The sequence below is a fragment of the Triticum dicoccoides genome, chromosome 3A (assembly GCF_002162155.2).
Source record: "Triticum dicoccoides isolate Atlit2015 ecotype Zavitan chromosome 3A, WEW_v2.0, whole genome shotgun sequence".
In the NCBI taxonomy this organism is placed as follows: domain Eukaryota; kingdom Viridiplantae; phylum Streptophyta; class Magnoliopsida; order Poales; family Poaceae; genus Triticum; species Triticum dicoccoides.
The window spans coordinates 568,859,030-568,884,032 of record NC_041384.1 but is presented as its reverse complement, the minus strand read 5'-3'; the positions used below and the strand labels follow the sequence as shown (position 1 = coordinate 568,884,032).

Genomic DNA, 25,003 nt, shown 5'->3' with positions numbered 1-25,003 from the left:
ACATAAATTTAAAAAAGCAATCAGGTCCCTACATTTCTTTCCAAAAAGCAATCCGGTCCTACTCTAGATCAGCACAGCCATGGCGTTGCTCCTTTCGCTCCCGAGCTCTCCTAACAGAATCTCGCGAGGCCGCCTCCTCCGGCCGGCGAGCCGCCCGCCGCCGGTGATCACCGGGGCTCAACCCCTGGCCGCTCCTCCGCCTCACCTCCTTCTCCCCCTGCGTTTCTCCGCCCGCCGCCGACCCGTGATGCACGACGCCGCTGCGCCAGTGGCCGCCTCTCTACGCAGGCTCCCCATGGCGTAGGGCGAGCCCTGGCGACCCCGTGGCAGGAGGCGACCCCCAGCCGGTCTCGATGGCGAGCGGCGGCGCAGTGACCCGAACGGAGCCCCGTGGCGGGCGGCGGCCCTCAGTGGCTCCCATTGGCGCGGGGCGACGCGGCGACCCGAGTGGAGCCCATGGCGGGCGGCGGCCCTCAGCGGCTCCCGTTGGCGCACAGCGACCCGTGCCGGAGCCCCATGGCGTGCGGCGGAGACTCCAGGCGGCGCGCGGCAGGGTCGCCGGCCTTTGGTATGCCTCCTCGTCTCCACCTTGTCATCAGGAGCTCCGACGAGCTTCTACCAGCGGCAGCAGCGGAGGAAGGGGGGTCGAAGTGGCATAGGGCGGTGGCCGGACGTGGCACAGGACGGCGGCATGGGCCAGCAGTGTGCCAACGGCCATGGCGGCTCTGTGATGTTCTTGACGAGCATCGAGAGTGGAGGAGAAGGGAGGCAGAAGGGAGAAGAGGAAGATAAAGAAGAGACACTGACATGTGGGCCCCACATGTCAGTTAACGGTCAAACTAACTTCGTTTAGGTGTGGGCTCGACTTATCATAATTGTGATCAATTGATAAGCACTCGACGATTTGGGTTTTCTGAAACAGCGGACCACTCACTTGATAGTTATCTGAGAAAAATTAAAAACCGGTAGTTTTTTAAAATCCTAGCCTGTAAAGTAGTAGTTTTATGCTATTTACTCGTTGTTGAACAACTAACCTCGAAAGACATTTCGGCTCCGAAATAAGTAGCAGAAACACATGTTTCCTTTAACAACAGAGAAAACACATGTTTGGTACCATGATATCGCGATTGAATTGGCGTACCGGACTCGGAACAAAAGTACTTGGTGAGAAGTTATCAAGGCTCCGTGCGTACAATGCCATCATTCACAGGCAGGTACTAGTAGCTTGTGATTTAAGAAAGGAAAACAAGGCGCCTGCATCATTTAAGAACATAGTGTTTCCACAAGCCACCAACTATACACGGAAAGCAGGGCGCATTGAACGCGGCACGGAGTAGCAGGTAATTTTCCTGTCCGAAGACGAGTTAAGGCTGCGTTTTTGCACCTCAGTGCGACAGTAGTAGTACGTGGTATACTATCACTGCGAAAACCGAGTGTGATCGTCGGTACACTCCTGTCTAGAAAGCCTTTCTAGACTTTGTACTGATGGGCGGAGCGGCCATGGAGCATCGGCTGTTGTACTGATGAACAGTCCGCCACGGAGAATGGCACGGTCGACGTTGTGTCGTCGGCGCCAACACAGCCACGGACGCGCCTTGGTCCTTTGGACCGACCACTCCCCTGCAGTAGTACAACCGATACGTAGCATTGCAGGAAACTACGTTGTCCTGAGGTGATTCTGTACATGTTCTTTTACGGAGGCGGTGTCTTCCTTGGAGCACTCTTGATTCTTTTCCGATCAGCGGTAAAAATTTCACACACCTTGCCCGCAAAAAAGAAAAATCACACACCTGATCACCATTTTCGGCCTGCCCATGGCAGACGTCGCCAGGGTCAGGCAAAACAACAAAACCGTAGGATCACGTGAGCAACTGTGCACCCTTGCCACGACCAAAAGCCAGTCACGAAAATAGTGGTTGATTACGATGCCTAGGTGAGACATTAAAACCGTGAATAATCATGGAGCTCGAGGATTGGACTTGTCACTCGGGGTCTGCATTTCACGACGGCGCGCACATGGCCGCTAAAAAATTGGCCGGGTTATTCTTTACTCGGATGAACAACATAATGATTGAAATAATAATTCTGATAATGTGCACTCAACCCTACCGACAAATTGACAAGATTGTGCCTTCCAATCCTTCCAATGAACGCACATGAGAACACATCTAGTAGTTCATTGGATTGAATGACTACACACCCATTAGCCTAATACACGTCATCGTCAAAATCGTCGCAAAGGTCCTTGCCTTGTGGCTTGCCCCCATATGGACGTCCTTGTCTCCAAAGTCCAAGGTGCATTCATTAAGAAAACTATATACATGTGAGGGATTTTGCTCTTTCGCCTTCGCAAATGCAAGATTGAGGCCCTTCTCTTTCAAGCTTGACATCAAAAAAGCTTCCGACTCTATAAAATGGGAGTTCATCCTCGACGTTTTGCAACTCAAGGGTCTCCCAAACAAAATCTGAGAGTGGGTCGCTGCACTACTTTGGCCAAGGGCTACGGCAAGGGGATCCCTCTCCCTGCTGCTCTTCGTCATCACAATTGACCCGCTCCATCAAATTCTAGACTTGGCAACTTGAAAAGGCCTTCTTCATAAGATTCATGCGCGGGGCGCCATGATGAAAACTTTCCTTTACGCGGATGACGCGGCAGTATTCATGGCCCCCATTAAGCGGGATATTGACAACCTCTCGACCATCTTGAGGGGATTCGGCAATGCCACGGGCGTTTGCACCAACTTCCACAAGAGCTAGGTTGTGCCAATTCGTTGCGCCAACCTCAACTTGGGCCATATTCTTAGTGGCGTGCCGGTGTCAAGAGCTTCCTTTCCATTAAAGTACTTGGGACTCCCTCTCTCGGTTTGGCAACTTAGGAAAGTGGATTTTCAATTCCTTGAAAACAAGGTGGACGGCAAGTTGGTCACTTGGGAGGGGCAAAACATCACCACTATCGGGCGCATGACCCTTGTAAAGTCGGTCAACGCCTCCCAGGCTGTGTATGCCATCACGCCCCTTATCGTCTTGCCAAGTTCTCTAAACAATATCAACAAATTGGAAAAGGCTTTCCTTTGGTACGGTTCGGATAGGACGATTGGGGACAAGTGCAAGGTCAACTGGAAGGTGATTTGTCGCCCAAAAGAATATGGTGGTCTCGGGGTCCTTAACACCGCAAATTCGCCCAGGCTTTGTAGCTTCGATGGCCATGTTATGAATGGAAGGAACCAAAGAAGCTTTGGGTGGACCTTGGGAACCCATGTAGAAGGGTGGATTTGAATTTTTCTATGCCTCGACGACCATCACGATTGGCAATGGTGCCAAAACGCCATTTTGGGACTCTTCGTGGCTTCTTGGGCGCAAGCCTAAGGACATTGCTGCCCTCATCTTTGAGGCCTCATCGAGAAAGAATTGAAAAGTGAGGGAGGCCCTCAATGGGAAAGCTTGGATTCTTAAGGTCAACCGCGATATCGTCGTCTCCGATGCATACATCCGCCAATTCTTACCTTTGGTTGCTTCTAAACGAGGTTCACCTTGATGAGAATACTGACGATGACATTGTCAGGAAGCATGCCAACGACGGAATCTACTCGGCGGCCACCGCCTACAAAGCCCACTTCCTGAGATTGACGCTTACGGCCATGGACTTCATGACTTCGAAAGCTTGGGCGCCACCCGAGGTCAAACACAATGGAAACACCCAACGGGAACACCTCGAGTGAAGACAACAGACACCACCATGGGAATGGTCCAATACATTGGGGATCATCCATTTTAGCAGCGGCGCATGGCTTTCCTACGACACCACACTTCTTACCTTTGCTCCTGAGAGCCTGTTCTCATTTTTGCCCGTTGTAGCCTTGTCCGTCAGGATGCAATAGCCTTGTCCGTCAGGATGCAAGCAATCGCCTTGCCAGATCCAAGGCTAGCCACTTCCAAACTAGCAAGCAAGTCATAGAGATGTTTCACGAAGAGAGCCTCATAATTAGTTGTCCACACACTTGCTTTATCAACCTCATCATCCACAGTGTTCTTCTCTGGTTTATCCTTCATGAGGTCACCAACAGTCTTGCCGGATACATGGTGATCAGTCACCCATTTGTCAAAGAAATTGTAGAGCTCATTGTAGTGTTTGGTGTAGTTCTCATCAACCAAGCAACTCCCACTAGCACGCGTCAAGATAGTGGCCGCATCAACCTCATCAACCATAGGCACCACCGACTTGATGGGTCCAGGCATAGGCAAGACGGGAAGATTCGCATCATAGAAACTAGCACGAGCCTCCGCAAAACCCAAGTCCAAGATGGCCACACCATCCAGGACCTTCGTTGACACTTGGCTAACTCCGAAGAGGTTGGAGCGGGAGCCACAGGCGCCAACAGCTCCCCAAGCAGCGGCTATAAATCTTTCACATGAACATGACGTCTTCCATTGGCATTTGACTTCCTCTCGGGTGTTCTTTGTCAAGTCCATGTACTAGGATACTATCAATACATTCTGATGACAACACATTCGTAAATGTTTCATGTAAGCTTCTAATCTGCCCCACCTACCAACATGACGAATTTGTTCGAGAATAGGTTGGCCAGGTTCATTCAAAACCTAAGGCACATATCAAGATGGGAGTATGTGTGCCCTAGAGTGGACAACATGAAATTGCCGCAACGATTATGTTCTTATAGAAACGAAACTTCAAAATATTTCTGCAAGCTTCTTCCAAGCTACACGATGTATGTGGTGCTCTTCGGAACGTGTGAAGGATCGATCAAACACCTATCGCTAATGGATATAGCAGTTGGGAGACGGGAGATTTAACCGGTCTGGATGACAATATAGTGACATGTCGTGTGAGGCAACAAAAAATGGTCTGGGTGACAATCTAGCGATATGGTCTGGATGACGGTGGATATAGCAGTTGGCTATGGCTAAAAGATGCTACATATGCATACATGCATAAGGCTCTTCGTAATGGGAGTATCATAGTTGATATCATGCATGCCAACTGGGCAATCTTGATGAAGTGAAATAGTATTAAATGAAAAAAAAGATGGTTGAATATCATATCATGATACCGTATCATAATAAATTTTATACTACTATGTGTCATGCATGGTAATAAATGAATTCATTTATACACTAGAGAGGTAGTATCATATACTATGAAGGTAGTACTACCATATAAATACCATTAGATTCATTATCGAACTGCTTTCGCATCATATAGATTTGTTATTTAAAATATTTATATTCTTTCCTATAAACTTGATTAAATTTTATGAAGTTTGACTTTAGTCACCTCTAATACACAGAATAAATAAAAACAAAAGGAGTAGTAGTACGCATTACAAGCAGCCTGAAACACACGCGCCCGTGCCGTGTGCCCCGGCGTCACGGTCTCGGGTTGTTCCATTTTGTTGCCCGTATAATTATGGGCGCCCCTTGTCTTGAGCGCCCACCTGTACCGGCCGCCCGCGTCCCCATTTACAATTCAACATTTGTTCCTACTCGCAAAGACATCACCCTCACCCCGCGCTCGGTCCCCGTCTCCATCTCCACCGAAACCAATCTCCCGACTTCCCGAGCGTCTCGTATCGTATCCATAGGCTGCACCACACCGCACCGCACCTCTCACCTCGGTGCACAGCGGACCGGCGCAGCTCTGCAGTTCGTTTGGTGGCGCGCCTTTACTGCCGCCCAACCCCATGGCGGTTTAATTGCCTCTGCCCGCCTGCCCTCCCTCGCTCGCTATCTCAATCCCTCGCTCGGGTGCTCCTGCCGCGGCGCCCCAGCCTGCGCCTGCGCCTGCCAGAACTAATGCGGTGACCCACCGACGACGCGCGCATTCACGCCCCAGCTACCACCGCATCCGCGCGCAGGAGATGGGCGAGAGGAGGAGGCGCGCGACCGCCGTCGCCGGCGGGGACGGCCGGGCGGAGGAGAAGGCCGCGGCGCCGGCGCCGACGGTGTGGTTCGCGCTCAAGAAGTCGCTGCAGTGCCGGTCCCAGTCGTCGGAGGTGCACGTGCCCAAGCCCAAGGCCAGCGCCACCTCCGGCGCCGGCGGTGGACTGTCATCCATCGTGACCAAGCGCGCGGCGCGGTCCGGGTGCTCGCGCTCCATCGCCAACCTGCGGGACGTCATCCACGGGAGCAAGCGCCACCCGGGGCAGCCGCCCAGCTGCAGCCCGCGGTCCATCGGCAGCAGCGAGTTCCTCAACCCCATCGCGCACGAGGTGGTGCTCAGCACCAACTCCCGCTGCGAGCTCAAGATCACCGGCTTCGGCGGCGGCCTCGGGGCGGCGGGGGGAGGAGGAGGGCCCGCGCACGACGCGGAGGGCGGCGGCGAAGGCGGCGGCGTCGTGTCGTCCTTCGTGGGCACGCTCCGCCCCGGCACGCCGGGGCCCGGCTGGAGCCACGGGCTGCAGTACAGCGGGTCGTGCCGGGCGGGCAGCATGCGGTGCACGCCGCCGAGGTCGCCGAACCCGCTCCTGGACAGGGACGGCGCGGCCGCGACCACGGCCACGGCCCACCGCGCGTCCTGCGAGGTCGACGCCGCCAAGACCGGCGGCGGCAAGGGCTCCGGCGGCCTCAGCTGCCACAGGTGCGCCGAGCAGTTTGGCAAATGGGAGGCGCTGGAGGCGCACCACCTGTCCAAACACGCAGGTGAGGATGGCATCTGCACTGCATTGCTTCTGTTGGTGGTGGTGGTACTGCTTCAGATCGACCCGGACACCCGGCCGGTAGATCTTCAGGGTACCAAAATGTCACTCCTATCCTTTTCGCATTTCAGTAGCCGGCTAAAAATACACACCACCTTTTGCAGTCAATATACACTTGCGGACTCAGGATAGCGCCACTTCATCAATTACTAGTGCCATTTTCTAGCTCAAAAAAGTTACTACATGGCTTGAGCTGGCATAGGTTTCAGTTTTCACGTTCACAGTTTCACCACTAGGTTTCTCCAGATACAATCTGTGTTTCCATTTCGGCTTTCACAAATCACAATAACTGCGGCCATGTGGGTTGAGATTCTGCGAGATCTTTCACCCCCTCTTGTAGCCCACAATCACTCCCATGTTTTCTGCATCCATTATGATGAAACATTTACAGTGCAGCAGTAGGCCTGATGGTGTTCGCCTAGTAGGCTATAATGTCTAATGGTGTTTGTTTTACTTTTAATGATGGTGATGGTGTGTGGGTGGGTGTCAGTGACGGAGCTGGTGGAGGGGGACTCGTCGCGGAAGATCGTGGAGATCATCTGCCGGACGAGCCTGCTCAAGTCGGAGAGCAGCTGCGTGCGGATCGAGCGCGTGTTCAAGGTGCACAACACGCAGCGGACGCTGGCCCGCTTCGAGGAGTACCGGGAGGCGGTGAAGCTCAAGGCGAGCAAGCTGGCCAAGAAGCACCCGCGCTGCCTCGCCGACGGCAACGAGCTGCTGCGCTTCCACGGCGCCACGCTCGCCTGCGCCCTCGGCTCCGCCGGCGCCAGCAGCCTCTGCGCCTCCGACAAGTGCGCCGTCTGCCGCATCATCCGCCACGGCTTCTCCTCCTCCTCCTCCTCCAACTCCTCCTCCAAGAAGGACGGCAAGGCCGGCGTCGGCGTCTTCACCACGTCCACCAGCGGCCGGGCCTTCGAGTCCGCCGACGAGGCTGCCGACCAGCAGGACGACCCGGCGGCGCGGAGGGCGCTGCTGGTGTGCAGGGTGATCGCCGGGCGGGTGCACAAGCCGCTGGAGAACGTGAGGGAGTTCGTGGGGCAGGCCGGGTTCGACTCGCTGGCCGGCAAGGTCGGGCCCTACGCCAACATCGAGGAGCTCTACCTGCTGAACCCGAGGGCGCTGCTCCCCTGCTTCGTGGTCATCTGCAAGCCATGATCATCGACCCCATTCCCGCGCTAACCGAGCTTCTCTGAATTAACCATTCTTTTTCTCTCTCGGTTGCCTGCCACTGCCACTCTGTTAACGTTTGCACGGGCCATGACGCGGTGCGGCTGCCTGCTGGTAGCATCGGCCAGACGCGTTTTGTCCATACTCCTGTGAATGTACGTGAATGCCTTCACGTGTAGGAGCTGATCGCCTCACCGTTTTCCTTTCCCGGTGGTCACGACGCAGGCCGTGCTAATTTGCTAGACGACATGGGCGCAAACCAGCGATTGCTTTTGGTACGTGCTCCGTTTTGTTGATAGCAGGAGCGCTTTGCATGCGTGCTCGTCTGGCTACTTGCGTTGTGTACCCTCGCTGCATGGACACCCGAACAAATTTTACCCGTAGCAGAGCATCAGGTTTCAAGAGAGGTAGAAAGTGCCTAGTATGTTTGTGGGAGTAGGGTCAATGCACCTTCCTGGTTTGTGCAAGTGCAGCTGTACTCCGTATTTGCTTGCCGGCCTAAGGCAGAGAGAGGCGTAGAGTTGTGTTTTCAAATGTTTGTCTGACTTTTCGGTGGTCGTCTTGGAATAGATTCGATTCCATGCATGCATGCATATTTATTTTCAAATCCTGCTCCAGGGCTGTGCATTGAATGTGCTCTGACTTTTGCATTGTCGTAGGGACCTCCATTGCCTGTTTCAAAAATTAGTTCGGCGGCTCTCACTCTCATGGATAGCCAGCCACTGACTCGTCCGTTTTCAAATTTGTGCTGAAAGCAAATCTTATGGATAGCCAAGGCGCAGCGATGGCACGTCCTTGGCTGTGGCCAGATCGCTACTTACCAGCCATCTGAGCCGACCATCAATGCTCTTTTCTACGTATCAATGCTCTCTTCTGTTGACGTGTCTGTGGATACAGTGCAGATCAGAGGGTGATACGATCATACGATGGACCAGCCAGGCTGCTGCAGCGCCCTGTAGCACTACGCCGGAGCGCGTAAATGTGCGCTTCCTGTTTGCCGTCGGTTTGCTAAAACAAGAGAAAGTTCGTCGGCCATTGGCCCGTGCTCATTTTAAAAGCTAGTACTGGTGAAAAGCCATGTGTGAAGAAGAGGCTCCAGCATATCCCTCTTCGTCGTGCTACGGACATTTTGTTCAAATGGTCTGGTTACTTGCAGCTGAACCTGTGTTGTGTGTGTTGTGTTTTGTGCGCTTGTGTTGGACCTTCGTGCGGTAGCGTCGGGTGTGTTTGTGTTTCGAACGGTACCTTATGGATTTTGTGCTCGGTGGTTGCTTTATTTATAAAGCGGGGCCAAAGCCTTTTTCGATAAGAAGAGGCTCCCTCGCTCACTTGCCTAGCCACATCGGTTACTCCTTTCCAAAGATCCGACTAAAAAGTAGCACCCTGAGGCGAAGATCTCGCGTTCTGTGTCGCTGCAGTTTAATCGAGATAGGATTGCCGTGTCTTGGAGAGGCGCTAGTAACTTTTTGGCATGGCACTAATCTCTGTTCCTTCCTTTGACCAAGAACTGGCATTCATACGCATTGACTGCACGCACGCACGCACGGACGGACGGACGCCCACCTACGGTTCCGTGTGTTCCTCTGACCTGCGCCATTCCTGTCCGCGTCGCGCGCTAATCACGTCGGCGTCGGTGTCCCCGTCTGGTTTGGCGCAGCTTGACAAATTTCTGGGGTTATATAGCCGGCCTAGCCATCTTTGTTTACTCGAATCTTCGCCCTGCCTAACCGCATGAGCATTGTCTGATTCGGCACGCACCGTGAGCGAAACCTTGCTGGTTGGTAAGGTTGTGTTATATGTGATCAGGACGTTCCGCGGTGCTGTGTCGTGCCGGCATATGGTTCCGGGCAAGCAAGACCCAAGCTCAGGGCCTGGACTCGATGCCATCAGCGCTCCGCAGCCTGCACTGTCGGCCATCACCGCATCAATTGGCTACGCAAACTGCATCCCTCAGATGCTCATTAAGAGGCAGGCCAGAACGACAGTGTTGCTGTTCAGCACTGCACTAAGCAAAAGAAATCCCAAGGGCTCCTGCGTGCAGATATGCAATCAACCTACCAGACAACAGTTTATCTAAAGAAAACTACCGGATGACGGTTTATATCTAGAAAAAAAGACATACCATATGACAAATAAATCGTCGTATCAGTTTTCAGAAACGAAAATTGGCCGGACCCTTTATTTGAAAGAACAAAATATGACAAATAAATCAACACACTAGAACACCATCATCACCGCACCGCCAACATGGGAGAAGTGTAAGTTTTGCAGAAGCGTCTTACCTCCCATAGGAGGCCGCGTGGTCTTTATTAATAGAGCGGGGCTTATCCCGGATATGCATACAGGAGTTTGTTACAATCGTGGCTTGCAAGCAAAGAAAGAAAGTAAAGATAAATACAGAATATGCTAACAACTCCTATCTATCTTGCTGCTCAAGCTAACTTTCAATATCTTCATCTGACGCATATCTCCGGAACTCTTCAAACGCTAACAGCCTCCCTTAATCACAACTTTATTAAGTTGAGATTACGTTTGAATTCTTCCAACATTTTCACAGGGAGAGCTTTAGTGAAACCATCTGCAACTTGATCTTTTGAATGCACAAATCGAATATCTAATAATTTGTTTGCAACTCTTTCTCTGACAAAATGAAAGTCAATTTCGATGTGCTTTGTCCTAGCATGAAAAACTGGATTAGCTGATAAATAGGTAGCACCTAGATTATCACACCACAAACAAGGAGTCTGTCTTTGATCCACTCCAAGTTCAGTGAGCAAAGACTGAACCCAAATAATTTCAGCTGTTGCATTTGCTAGAGTTTTGTATTCTGCTTCAGTGCTTGACCTTGATACTGTGGCTTGTTTCTTTGCACACCATGAAATGAGATTGGGTCCAAAGAACACAGCAAAGCCACCAGTGGATCTTCTGTCATCAAGACAACCTGCCCAATCTGCATCAGAAAAGGCACTCACCAAAGTGGAGGATGATCGTGTAAAAGTCAGTCCAACACTCTGTGTGTTTTTAACATATCTGAGTATGCGCTTTGCTGCTGTCCAATGTACGGTGGTAGGTGCATGAAGATACTGACATATTTTATTTACTGAGAAAGCAATATCAGGTCTAGTAAGAGTCAAATACTGAAGAGCACCTACTATACTTCTGTACCTTGTACTGTCCTCACTTCCCAATGGGTCTCCATCATGAGCAGATATTTTTTCAGTGTTGGAGAGAGGTGTAGGTGCTGATTTACAAGTTTGCAATCCAACTCGAGTCAAAAGATCAGATGCATATTTTTCTTGTGTCAAGACTATACCATCTCTAGTTTTCTTCACTTCAATTCCTAGAAAGAAGTGCAAATCTCCCAGATCCTTGAGTGCAAAGCTTTTGCTTAGGTCCTTTAACAGTGCTGCAATTGCTTCATTTGAAGAACTGGTGACAATTATATCATCAACATATACAAGCATATATATTGTCAATCCAGACTTATGATAAATAAACAGAGATGTGTCAGACTTGGAAGCCACAAACCCCAAGTCTTGCAACCTTGAGCATAAACGAGAGTACCATGCCCTTGGGGCTTGCTTTAATCCATAGATGGCCTTGTCAAGCCTGCAAACATGAAATGGTGCACTTGGATTTTCAAAGCCTGGGGGTTGCCTCATATAAACCTCCTCTTCCAGAACACCATGAAGAAACGCGTTCTGTACGTCTAGTTGTCGAAGACTCCATCCCCTGGAAACAGCAATAGCCAAAACAAGACGGATAGTAGCAGCTTTAACTACTGGGCTAAAGGTGTCCTCGTAGTCTATTCTGTATCGCTGTTTAAATCCCTTGGCAACTAGTCTAGCTTTGTAACGATCTATAGTACCATCAGCTTTTCTTTTTATCCTATAGACCCACTTACAATCAATCAAATTTTTGCCTTCTTGTTTAGGTACTAAGTGCCACGTTTTATTTTTTTTGAGTGCACTATATTCTTCTTCCATAGCTCTTTTCCACTTAGCATCTTCCAGTGCTTTTTCTACCGTGTCAGGTTCATTTGTACTGCTCAGCATGCTGTATTTAACCATACCTTTATAGTTGACCGGCTGTACTTTACCACTTTGAAGTCGTGTAACAGGGCGTGTTGTTGTTGTAGGCTGAAGGTGAGCTGCAGCGTTGCGTGATGCAGGAGATCCAGCAGCCTGCGCAGTGGATCTGAACTGCACCGCACCAGAGGACCCTCGAGGAGACAGCGACTCGCTGTCGCTTGCTGATTGGCTGCTGTGGCCATGCAACCCACGTGAACCAGCCTCTGGATCTGAGACGGCCGGGTCAACTGCTGTTGCTGTGCCTCCTGATGGAGACTTGTCGCCAGACGAGCCGCTCGGGTCGGCTCCGGAATTTTTCACGCCAGGTTCCGAGGCCGGACGGGCTGATGCAGTTGGCAGAGCCGACGCAGGTGGATCTGTCCTGGGTCGAACTCCGCGCCTGACGTACGTGCGCAGGGGAGGCGCAGGTGGATCCTCCTGAGATCGCTCGCCATGGGATCGCTCGCCATGCAAAGGGGTATCTCCCTCAAGTCCCGTGCAGTTTGGCTCTTGCTGTACATGCAATACGGGAGGTGTTCGACTGCCATTTTTTTCTGTGATTCCGTCATCATTTTGTCTGTATTTTCTGCAACATGCTCAGTAGACACGGGGTTAAAAGTATGAGGATTAACAACATTTGAATCATCGCAGTCATTATGCCCCCCATGATCAAATGGTGATGTGGGATGAAGATGCTCCGGAAGGAGCAAAATTTCTTGACGAAGACGAGCACCGGCATTAGAATGAAGTGATGCAAAGGGAAACATTGTTTCATCAAACACAACATCACGGGAAATATAGACACGACCGGTTTCCACATCTAAGCATTTGACCCCTTTATGAAGCGCACTATAGCCAAGGAAAACACATTGTTTGGATCGAAATGAAAGTTTTCGAGAGTTGTATGGTCGAAGGTTAGGCCAACATGCACATCCAAACACACGAAGGGAATTGTAGTCTGGCTTGGTATTGATGAGGCGTTCTAAAGGTGTTTGAAAGTTGATGACCTTGCTAGGCAACATGTTGATAAGATGTGTGGCTGTTAAGAAGGCCTCATCCCAAAATTTAAGAGGCATGGAAGCATTAGCAAGGAGAGCAAGACCAACTTCAACAATATGGCGGTGTTTTCTTTCGGCCGAACCGTTTTGTTGATGTGCGTGGGGACATGAGACATGATGGGAAATGCCAATTTTCTGAAAGAATGGGTTTAATTTTTCGTATTCACCACCCCAATCAGATTGGACGGCAATAATTTTTCTGTCAAACTTTCGTTCTACGAGTGCTTGGAAATTATGGAAGACTTCAAAGACATCAGATTTTTTCTTAATGAGGTAGTTCCATGTAAATTTACTGAAGTCATCAATAAAACTTACATAATAAAAATGTCTACCAACAGATTCAGGAGCTTTCCCCCATACATCGGAAAAAACAAGTTGTAGTGGAGCAGTGGATACACTAGTTGACACAGGATATGGTAATTGGTGACTCTTTGCTCTTTGGCATGAATCACACACTGACTCTGGCTCACTATGATAGGCGAGCTTATTATTCCTAAGCACTCGAAGAACAATGGAAAAAGAAGGATGACCAAGCCGGCTATGCCATCGAGTAGACGACAATTTTTCCGCACCAAAAGCTTGCTTATTTGATGTCCTAGCGTATGGAATCAAGGGGTAAAGACCTCCTTCACATCTGCCTTGTTATATTATTCTCCTCGTGACCTGGTCCTTGATCAAAAAGAATGTTGGCCAAAATTCAATATAAGCATGATTGTCAATGGTAAGGCGATGAACAGATAGAAGATTTTTGGAGGCACTAGGAACATGTAAGATTTTTCGAAGACGAATTTTATGTGATGGGGTTTTAATGACTGAATGACCAACATGTGCAATTCTCATACCTGTACCTCCGGCAGTGTGTACTTGTTCCTGTCCACGATACTTGTCGTGGTACGTCAGCCTCTCTAGCTCGCTGGTGATGTGGTCGGTGGCTCCACTATCAGCATACCAGTTGGTGTCGATCCCGTAGGAGTTGGTGTTGGCGGAGCCAGCCATGTGTTCGCCTTGTTGATGGTTGTCGTCATCTTCGTAACGCCACCAACACTCGCTGGCAATGTGCTTGCCATACTTCTTGCAGATTTGACATTGTTGGATTCTCTGATCCTCACCATTGGTGCCTTGGGTGCCGCCTCCATTGCCGCGTGCAGCACCTTGGCCACCACGTGCAGCACCTTGGCCTCCCTGCCGCTGACCGCCCCTAGGGTTGTTGTAGAAGGGGCGTCCACCGCGACCTTGGCCGCCTCGGCCTCCATTGCCTCGACCGCGAGGCATGCCTCGCCCGCGTGAAGGATGGCCACCGTGCCCGCGTGCTGCTGCGTTTGCGGACGACCGGAAGCCGTTCGAGCCTGCTCCTTGAAGACGCTCGAGCCGCTGGTCGAAGTTGGACAGTTGTCCAAAGAGTTCATCGGGAGTAATGGGCTCCGTCCTGTTATCCAGTGCCGACACAAGAGGGTTGTACTCCATGTCAAGGCCTGATGTGATGAACGAGACGAGTTCATCATCAGTCACCGGTTTTCCCGCCATAGCGAGTTCATCGGCGTAGGAGCGCATGCGGATGAAGAAGGCTGCTGCAGTTTGGCTCCCCTTCTGGGCGTTGACGAGGGAGCTTCTTAGGTTGTTGATGCGAGCTCGTGAAGCAGAGGCGAACATGTTGCCAAGCGCCTTCCACACCTCCTGTGCAGATTCGAGCGCGGCAACAGGGATCAGCGCCTGCTTGCTTAGCGAGTTCAGGAGATAGCCCAGCACGACCTGGTCCTGGGACAGCCAGATCGCATATGCAGGGTTGGGGACGGCCACCTCCTTTCCTTCTTTGTCGGTGGAGACGAGCTTCTCATCTGGCTTGGCGATGGATCCATCAAGGTAGCCAAAGTACCCAGCGCCCCTAATCTGTGGCAGCACCTGTGCACGCCAGAGGATGAAATTGTCCCGAGTTAATTTCTCGGTGACTTGGGTGTTGAGGCTGGGTGCGGTGGTGGAGCTGGATGATGCCATGGGGACGAAGGGGGAGGTCGATCTAGACTAGATGGAAGAGAATGCTCTGATTACCATGTAAGTTTTGCAGAAGCGTCTTACCTCCCATAGGAGGCCGCGTGGTCTTTATTAATAGAGCGGGGCTTATCCCGGATATGCATACAGGAGTTTGTTACAATCGTGGCTTGCAAGCAAAGAAAGAAAGTAAAGATAAATACAGAATATGCTAACAACTCCTATCTATCTTGCTGCTCAAGCTAACTTTCAATATCTTCATCTGACGCATATCTCCGGAACTCTTCAAACGCTAACAAGAAGAAGATTCTTGTGAGTTGAAGACTGTAACAGCAGTGTTGGCGACACCTTCCTGATTGTTTTGAACCGCAAGGATACGCCCAAAACAACGGGACATCAGTTTCAACATTGAATTTGGGAGCGTTGAGTTCACAAAATAAACCAGGGAACAAAGTACAGTTTATATATGAGACCGATAAGAAATGACTAACTACCAAAGATAAGAAACTGCAAGAACACAAGCTTTGCGCATGGTTGATCAGGAAACTTACCTATGAAAATGGGCTTAAGACAAAATGCTTATCATAGCTTCAGTAAGAAGCAAACTTTGTACATCAACATCAGGAAACTGACCCGCGGAAGGCCTGAATAACAAGGTGGCTCATATATTCTCATAGTGTCTTCCATGGTTGATAAAGCCAGATGACAGAAATGAAAGATGAAAATAGCCTGGACTCCAGGAGTGACAGGGGACAAAGATAGGCCTCATTAGGGATCAGAGGAATTGTGGAAATACTTCCATCGCTCGTATACAAAGAGAGGTGCCACTGCCAAATAGTTTGTCTAATAACGATGATCATCCACCTGAACAGCACACAGAAAGTAACAATCTGCTACTACCAGATAGGCTAAGCTTGACATGAGCAAATGGACAGCACAGCACAGCACTGAGCACTGGTCAGTCAATAAGGCGCGGCATCAACCGGACAATCCACCAAGGCTTAAACCTGGGGCATCGCACTGCCTTCTAATTAAAAGAAATGCACAAAGAGTAACATTGACGGAGTTGTACAGGTAACACTTACTTCATACTCCCTCCGTCCGGAGATACATCCATTCCTCGGACAAGTATTTCTGGACGGAGGGAGTACATGATTCTAGTCCTAACATTTAACAACACTGGTGTATTTTGATATAACCACAAAACAATTGTTTAGTTGATTACATACTCCCTCCGTCCGAAAATACTTGTCTTGAAAATGGACAAAAAATTGATGTATCTAGAACTAAAATACATCTAGATACATCATCTTTTATTCATTTTGATGACAAGTATTTTCGGACGGAGGGAGTACTTAATTGCATAGTTTGAACTCTTGGAAGAATTTGGAGGACACTCTCAAAGCCTAGCGGTGCCATACTGAAGTCAATTTCATTACTGTTAAAGGAGGTCGGCTCCTACCATCTTCTTAGGAAGCAAGAATCTGAACTGTGAGAAATCACTAGTTCACCTACTATCCTACTCCCTCCGTTCAGAATTACTTGTCTCGGAAATGGATGTATCTAGAACTAAAATACGTCTAGATACATCCATTTCTACGACAAGTAATTCCGAACAGAGGGAGTAATTCATACAGTTCTTCCTTGCTTGGTTTATAATTCTACAACTCTACTGCCACGTAATTAAAGGAGGTCCGCTCCTACCATCTTCTTATGAAGCAAGAATCTGAATTGTGAGAAATCACTAGTTCACCTACTATCCTAATTCATAAAGTTCCTCCTTGTTTGGTTTACAACTCTACTAGCTCGTTATATGATCAAATATGAAGACCAGTTCACAAAAGGAGGACAAAGCTCACTACAGCAAATGAAAAATAGTACTCCTTCCAATCCATAATAGTTGTCGCTTGGACGGATGTATCTAGCACTAAAACACGTCTAGATACATCCATTTCAGCGACAACTAATATGGATCGGAGGGGAATACTTGACAATGCAAAGAATCCATTCTGGAATGGAGCTACAACTATTCACCTCTAGTTTGGCAAACTAGTAACCTGACAAACTAGAACTATTGAAGCTGATCATTGATCAAAGGCCTTTTAACTTCATGTATGTCATAACATCTGCACTGTCCATGCTTCAAAGAGAAATACTAAAATAAACAATAAGAATCAAAAAATTGGGAGATACTACATGATTATCTTCATCGCAGAGCTAACAGTTGAATCATCAATGTCCAGAAAATAAAAGTATCCATAAAGTACACAACTTTTGGAGGATGTTTCCAAACACAAATATTAGATCCATACAAAGAAATTGATGCAACGAGGAAAAACAGCACAGGCAAGTCATTGCAGATAAGAATAAAGACTTCCGTGGATCTCTTCTAAAACGAATAGAAAGAGTTTCAATAAGCATCACAGCACAGGGCAAGCTTAACCAATACCATATTAAACTAGTTTAACCACTACTTTAACTTGCACTTTTTGTTGTATCATGCCAACAGAGGAACCGAGTAAAACAGGCCATGGTGAAATTTGGCATGCATCAGTAAAAGTCTGACCTATGAATTTATTTTTCAGTCTCGTGTTCCACTTCACACTCTTCTTCTGATATTGCTTCTTCGTCATCAGTTTCAGCTCTTAATTGACTGACTTTTGTACCATCAGGCATCCTCAAACCCTTTCGGGGGTAGTACTTCTTCCGCCCCAGCACAACAATCTTGGCAGCCTCCTCCACCCTCGATTCATCCACCAATGCATTCACTACATCCTGCAGCACACCACACTCTACTCTAAGGTTCCTTTTATGACTAAAGATTTTATAACAGTACGTCAGTGCACAATCCAGCTCTCCAGCCTGCAGAAGGTGTGGCAGGAGAGTCTCATATGTTCCCTTATTTGGGGCACACTCATTTTTTACCAAATCATCATACAGCTTCTTGGCCTCCTGTAACTTCCCCGCTTTGCAATATCCTCGAATCAACTCGTTGTAGGATACCGTATTAGGTTTTGGCCCATCCTTCTCCAATCCCTCAAGCACAGCAGCTGCATCATCAATCCTCCCTTCTGCAACCAAACCCCGGAGCTTGGCATTGTAGCACTTGGCGTCTGGCTCCAAATTCCTCTCCTTGATCATCTCCCATACTGTCTCTGCTTCATCGAAGCGGCCATTGTTGCAAAACCCATTCAACAGCGTGTTGAAAGTAATGATGTCAGGTGAAACACCGTGCTTCTCCATGAGAAGGACAGTCTCAAGAGCAGCCGAGATGTCTGGCTTCTGGCACAATGCGTGGATGAGTACATTGTAAGAGTATACAGTGGGAGCAATCGAGGGGTAAGTGGCTGGGATCTCCTGGAATGCAGCAGTGAGCCCGTCAAAATCTCCGGCGTCGGCGTAACAGGAAAGAAGGGAGTTGAATGTCATGTTGGATTTATGCTGCGCGGGAAGCTTGTGGAAGGTTGCGGCGGCGTGGGATGGCATGGAGGCACGGCCGTAGAGGCGGATGAGGCGCGTGGCGAATCCCTCGGCTGAGGTCTCGAGGAAGGGCAACTGCGCTTCGATGATGGCCTCGATGCCGTCTTGGCGGCCGAGGGAAGCGAGGCGGCTCACCGCTACCTCGAACACGCGGTACCGGTCGCGGAAGCGCGACGACACGGTTGACGCTTGGATGAACCCGGAGATCAGCTTGTCAGGGTCGCGCTGCCGGCTGAGGGCCTTGACGAGAAGCCCAAGGGGCTTCGGGAGCTTGTGCTTCCCGTCGGACTCAGCTTTGGCGGCATGCGGTCCGCCGAGGGGCTTCGGGGACTTCTTCTCCGCTATGGAGCCAGCGTCGGCGGCGGGCGGCTTCGGCTTCGGCGCGCTCTTGGTCTTGGGATTGTGCTTGGGTGGTTTTACGATCGGCGAGGAGGAGGAGAATATGCGGGAGAGGCTGTTCGCCCGGGTGGAGGCGGTGGCGGTGGCGGCGGCGGCCGCCGCGGCGGTGGTGGCCATGGGAAGGCGGCGGGCGGTGGGGGTTTGGGGCGAGAGGAGTGGGGAATGAATGGGCGAAGGAGGGTTTTGCCGGCTCATTTCGATGCTGTGCTTCTTAATTAGGCCATCAAAATGTTGGCCCGTCTGACCGTTTCCCAGCCCAGCCCAGCCCAACCGAACCACAAAGAGAAGGCCTCGAATGCACAGGCCGGTCCATTACCACCCGGTGGCGCTGGCTCGACCGACCCGCGCCGGCGATGGACAGGCACGTCCGGCGGCTGCTGAACCGCGTGGCGATCGCCCTGGCGGCCGTGGCCACAGCCGCCCTGCTGCACCTGTTCCGCCACCCGTCCACCTCCTGCTTCGGCGGCTCGCTCGCCCGTTCCTCCCTCTCGCTGTCGATGGCGCCCTTGCCCCGCACCTCCTGCGACGCCGCGTCCCGCCGCGTGGTCGACCCCGACCTCCGCCTGGCCAAGCTCCGGTCCTCCCCGCGCTGGCGGCGGCACAGCGCGGCCCTCTCCGCGTCGGTCATCGATCCGCTCCGTCGGCTGCGCCTCCTCCGCGGCTCCTCGCGCGTCCTCTGCCTCGCCGCCGGCGCGGGGCAGGCGGTCGACGCGCTCCGCGTGGCCGGCGTGGGGGACGTCACCGGCGTTGATCTCGTCGACTTCCCTCCCCTCGTGCGCCGTGCGGACCCGCACAACCTCCCGTTCTTCGATGACGCCTTCGACCTCGCGCTCTCCAGCGACCCGGCGGCGCTCACCGGCGCGCTCTTCCCGTCCAGGTTCGCGTCCGAGATCGAGCGCACCGTCCGCCGTGGCGACGCGATCGCCATCGCCGTAGACCGGCACGTCGACCTCTCCGTCATCTTCTCCCTCTTCAGAAAGTCACGCCTCGTCGATGTGAGGAATGCTACCTTGGATGGCTCCGCGGCCAGCATAGTTGTCCTCAGCACCAACGCGGAGCGCCTTTGATTCCGTTTGTTTCTTTTGCACATAGGATTGCTTGGTGAACTTTTGGTTGAGATGCTTGACAGCTTGAGTGACTCTTTCTGGAACCTGGAAGTGATGCTCGAGTATTCAGTAGTGGACGTGTAAGTACGACGAAGGAATGGAGAAAAAAAATGAAACTGCATATGGACATTGTTTGGTCTGCACTGCAATGCTATGTTGATATCCTCAGCCCTTTGTATTGGATGATGTAGTTGGGGCCTTAGAGCAAGTACTCCCTCCGTTCGGAATTACTTGTCGCAGAAAATAGATGTATCTAGACGTATTTTAGTTCTAGATACATCCATATCCGAGACAAGTAATTCCGAACGAAGGGAGTACAATAGTAGGCTTATAGACTGCTTATGGCAATTTCGCTTATGTGAAATATAGAGACATGAAAAGGTAAGGGACATAGGCGGATTTACTACTGGGACCGTGGGTGCTATGGAAGCATAGAAATTCATGGTGTTCGATGGTGTATCACCCTCGGTCACTGTTGTTGCTGCTCACTTTGAGTTGGAGTGTCGGGCATGACGCGAGGCGCGTCTTATCAAGGGGGGGCATGGGTCGGTCCTTAGGAGTGGTACCCACGTGGGTCTAGAGTGGAGTGGAGCATGATGTAAACAATGTAACACCACATGGTGGATGGAAAACGTTTCGCTTCTGCGCACTGGCCGAACACTTGGTCGGTCGCTTTTCGAGCGACGCTCACGGGGCCACACACATAGCTCATCCCATCCATCCCTTTTCCCTTATCCATCCACGCACAGATCTCCTCTTTCCTTCCTCTGTTTTTTCCCATCACCTACTTCTCCGCCATGGCTGCACCACCGACGACGCCCATCTCCTCCCCTTTCCGCCATGTGGTGGCCATGGTCGGTGCCCACCTTCCCCCTCCTGCCGTTGCGGTGCTGCACCCCCTCCCCACTTTTTCTGACTTCTGTACCCTGCTGTGCCGTGACCCAACATCGACGTCCGACACTGTTGCCCCCTTTGTGCTAGATGGTGGCCATGACGCCGGCCGGGGATGTTTCAAACGGCGAGGGCGGCGCAACCGGCGGGGCGGCGGAGAGTGGGTGTATCGTGATGATTTTTTTGCTACAACCGTCATCCAGTTTTGCTATTACCGACCCAAAATTTGCTACAAGGATTTTTCATGGCGAAGCTGCAACCACGACGGCGGTGACGAAGTTTTGCTACATCCTTCGCCGTATTTTGCTACGACCGGCAAGATTTTTTGCTACAATGATTTCATGGTGAAGCTACAACCGCGACAGTGCTGACAAAGTTTTGCTGCATCCATCGCCAGATTTTGCTTCGACCGACGAGGAATTTTGCTACAATCGGCGTTTTGTGGCTGGCGGCGGCTACAACCATGACTGACAAGATGCAACCACGACCACCGGCGTCGCATTTTTGCTACAACCACGTTGCCTTTTGCTACAACCGGAGTCGCTCTTTGCTACAACCGTCCGTCGGTGATGTGGAACTGGCAGTGCGAGGAGCTGCGAGAGGCAGATGGGGATGCTACAACCGGTCTCCGGAGATGCTGGAACCTGCGGTGCGAGGAGCTGCGAGTAGCAGTGGGGATGCTACAGCTGTCTAGGTGTGAAGCAATAACCCCTAGCATTCTTTTGCTAGAAGCGGCCGCCGGCGAAGCTACAACCTTCATCGGTGGATGCTACAACCACCAATGGCGGGAGCTACAAGCAGCGATGGCGAGATGGAAAGACGTGGCCATGGAGTCGATTTGCTGGGACGGGGCACGACGGTGATGGCGGAGCTGCAACGGCGGCTAATGGTGGAGATGCGACGGTGTGCCGCGGTGCTGCAACCACGAGGCGGTCAGGGGAGCTGCAATGGCGACCTTGGGCACGACGACCACCTCGGGCACGACGCCGACAACCTCGTGCGCGACAACGGCGAGGCGTGCGGTTGCGACAGCACAACGGACGGTGCGAGCCGGCGGTGCTTCGTGGTCGCGCATCTCCTCTCTCCTTCCCCCGACTGGCTCGCTTCTCTCTGTATGTGCAGGAGGCAAGGATAAGGTAAAAAAAGGTAGAAGAGGAGCTGCGATCTGACAGTCTCGCGCGGCCGGATCGGGCGGCTAGGGGCAGACCGGACGAAACTTTCGGCCGGCGCACCGGCGCCTAGTGCTGGCCATGGTGGATTTGGGGCTAGCCCCACCCTTCTTTTTATATAGTATGATACGAGTGCGTATTCGAGAAAAAAAAGTAAAGAGAATGGGCCCTCATACAGTCTGATAGATACAATAAATATAAAAAAAGAGATATAGAGAATATGAAAAAAAAAGTACTAGTCTTGTAGTTAACCATATTGTATAAGTGACTATAAATGACATGACAATATCATATAGCAAATAATTGGTTGTACTCTTAACCATGTTCCTACTAGTGTTAAAGCCGATGTGCCTCATAAAATTAAGGAGGTGTTTGTTTCGGATATTTTTGTCCGTTACCAATTTACAGAGTAAACGGAAGACGTTACATGCATTTTGTAAATGCACGTCGTAACCACCTAGCTCCGTAAACGAGTCCAGGCAAGGGGCATGTTCTTTTCACGCAAGACTCTGCAGAATCAACAAAATTCCAGAAAAAACTGCAACAATCTATCGTCCAGTTCTTTTATGAGATTGCAGCTTGAGATTGTGGCCCTAAGTTGTGTGCTAAAATGTTTGTGCTACCCTTAGAGAGATTTTTTTATGAATTGTTTACACTTTGTTGTTTCATACAGCAACTGGTCAGATATGAGCATGAAAGTGATCTACAAATATCATAAAGTGCTAAATATTACTCCCTTCGGTACTTTTTAGTTCGCATATAAGATTTGACTGAAGTCAAGCCTCGTAAAGTTTGACCAACTTTATAGAAAAAAGTACCAACATTCACAATCTGAAATCAATACCAATAGATGTGTCATGACTTAAAGTTTCATATTGTATAACTTTAGCATGGCAGATGTTGATATTTTTTCATATAAATACGGTCAAATTTTGTGAAGTTTGACTTCAGAGAATTCTAATATGCAGAGTAAAAAGGACCGCAGGAAGTACAATTAGAATGTTTTTTGAAGTTCTGTTCATTACAAAAGTGGGCGAACTGCAAATAGAACAATAATCTCAAGGTACGAGACTGCAGCAATAGGCTCACTGGTTGCGGTCATGTACCATCACCTTTCGATGGTAGAGCGTTGGCACCTACAAACAACAATGGAGGTTGCACATATGCATCACTGTCAAATTTATCGAAATGCTCATCACGTTGACATGCTAGCACAAATCCAATTGTGACGACACATGCATGCAGTGACAATCATTTTTTGGGTCTTCGGTTTGTACCGTGGTATGCCTTCAAGAATTCACCATTTCATCTTGAGAACACCAAATGCTCTTTCCATGACATTTCACAAAGAAGAATGACGATGGTTGAATGTCTCATGTCTCCCCATGGACTGGTGTTGTTGAAAGTCTAGTACATGGCATCGTTGTCCTTGTATGGTGCTAGATATCTGATATCTGGAGTCCACGAGGTAATATTTATCTACAAGTACGACATCAATGAAGACATTAGAAATTTACAACATACCATCGTGTATATAACAACATGGATACATACAAGAGATTACCGGTGGGGGCTGTGGAAAATTATCATAACGAACTATAGCATCGCTCCATACACGTGCAACATAAATCTATCCATCTATCCAATTCATCAATCAGACCCTAAGCCGCTGCAACCAAATCTATGCGTCAGAGGCACATCACCGCACGACTACCACCTATGGCATACGGGGCCGCCCCGGTGTTCAGGCTCCATCAACTACGCCACATCATACAGGGTCGCCGTGCTGCGAATGTGGATAATGTTCCAACACTACTCTAAAGAATAGCTAGGGCTTATCCAACTTTAGGGTGAACGTGGTCACGGGATCCTAATGTTAAAGTTAGTAAAATCATTTAACCCGAGTAGAAGAGAGTTCAGAGTCCCAGAGTAAGGATCGAGGAGTAAAAGATACTAATACCTCCCAGATGGCGACATGGGCCCGTAAGGCACACAACCATGTTAGTATAAGTTTTTGTAATGTTTAGACTCGACTTCGGCCAAGGAGTGTGGAAGAGGGATTCCTACAGGCAGTCGGCTCTGATACCAACTTGTGACGCCCCCGATTTGATCGTACACTAATCATACACGCAAACGTGTACGATCAAGATCAGGGACTCACGGGAAGATATCACAACACAACTCTACAAATAAAACAAGTCATACAAGCATCATATTACAAGCCAGGGGCCCTCGAGGACTCGAATACAATAGCTCGATCATAGACGAGCCAGCAGAAGCAACAATATCTGAGTACAGACATAAGTTAAACAAGTTTGCCTTAATAAGGCTAGCACAAACCGGGATACAGATTGAAAGAGGCGCATGCCTCCTGCCTGTGATCTTCCTAAACTACTCCTGGTCGTCGTCAGCGGGCTGCACGTAGTAGTAGGCACCTCTAGTGTAGTAGGAGTCGTCGTCGACGGTGGCGTCTGGCTCCTGGGCTCCATCGTCTGGTCGCAGCAATTGGGTATAGAAAGGGTGGAAAGAGGGAGCAAAGCAACCGTGAGTACTCATCCAAAGTACTCGCAAGCAAGGAGCTACACTACATATGTATGCCTTGGTATCAAATGAAAAAGGGTAGCTTATGTGGACTGAACTGCAGAATGCCGGAATAAGGGGGGATAGCTAGTCCTTTCGAAGACTACGCTTCTGGTAACCTCCATCTTGCAGCAGAAGAAGAGAGTAGATGGTAAGTTCACCAAGTAACATCGCATAGCATAATCCTACCCGATGATCCTCCCCTCGTCGCCCTGTGAGAGAGGGATCACCGGTTGTATCTGGCACTTGGAAGGGTGTGTTTTATTAAGTATCTAGTTCTAGTTGTCATAAGGTCAAGGTACAACTCCGGGTCGTCCTTTTACCGAGGGACACGACTATTCGAATAGATCAACTTCCCTGTAGGGGTGCACCACATTTCCCAAC

General features: G+C 50.2%; 3 protein-coding genes and 1 pseudogene across 4 annotated transcripts; 2 read left to right on the top strand and 2 right to left on the bottom strand.

Moving 5' to 3' along the window:
• Positions 1-5,419: 5,419 nt before the first annotated feature.
• Positions 5,420-8,212, top strand: LOC119269240. 2 transcript variants are annotated; one of them, XM_037551035.1, is made up of 2 exons: positions 5,420-6,747; positions 7,204-8,212. In XM_037551035.1, the coding sequence occupies exons 1-2, from the start codon at positions 5,877-5,879 to the stop codon at positions 7,866-7,868; spliced, it is 1,536 nt and encodes a 511-aa protein (XP_037406932.1). In that variant the 5' UTR covers positions 5,420-5,876; the 3' UTR covers positions 7,869-8,212. The 2 variants fall into 2 exon arrangements, with proteins under 2 accessions (XP_037406932.1, XP_037406933.1); XM_037551036.1 differs by having other exon boundaries at positions 5,430-6,657.
• Positions 8,213-14,381: 6,169 nt separating this feature from the next.
• LOC119273867 lies at positions 14,382-14,521 on the bottom strand (annotated as a pseudogene).
• Positions 14,522-17,258: 2,737 nt separating this feature from the next.
• LOC119269239 (pentatricopeptide repeat-containing protein At3g13160, mitochondrial-like) lies at positions 17,259-19,044 on the bottom strand. Its single transcript, XM_037551034.1, has one exon. The coding sequence runs from the start codon at positions 18,988-18,990 to the stop codon at positions 17,569-17,571; it is 1,422 nt and encodes a 473-aa protein (XP_037406931.1). The 5' UTR covers positions 18,991-19,044; the 3' UTR covers positions 17,259-17,568.
• A 182-nt stretch (positions 19,045-19,226) lies between these two features.
• Positions 19,227-20,068, top strand: LOC119272170. Its single transcript, XM_037553724.1, has one exon. It carries the CDS (start codon positions 19,227-19,229, stop codon positions 19,938-19,940), a length of 714 nt encoding a protein of 237 aa, XP_037409621.1. The 3' UTR covers positions 19,941-20,068.
• Positions 20,069-25,003: the final 4,935 nt, after the last annotated feature.

Excerpts from the sequence above, each read along its gene's own strand:
- LOC119269240 (XM_037551035.1), top strand. The coding sequence starts at position 5,877 with ATGGGCGAGAGGAGGAGGCGCGCGACCGCCGTCGCCGGCGGGGACGGC. Across the intron at positions 6,748-7,203 it reads CCGGCCGGTAGATCTTCAGG|TGACGGAGCTGGTGGAGGGG; the intron begins GTACCAAAATGT and ends GGTGGGTGTCAG.
- LOC119269239 (XM_037551034.1), bottom strand. The coding sequence starts at position 18,990 with ATGGCCACCACCGCCGCGGCGGCCGCCGCCGCCACCGCCACCGCCTCC.
- LOC119272170 (XM_037553724.1), top strand. The coding sequence starts at position 19,227 with ATGGACAGGCACGTCCGGCGGCTGCTGAACCGCGTGGCGATCGCCCTG.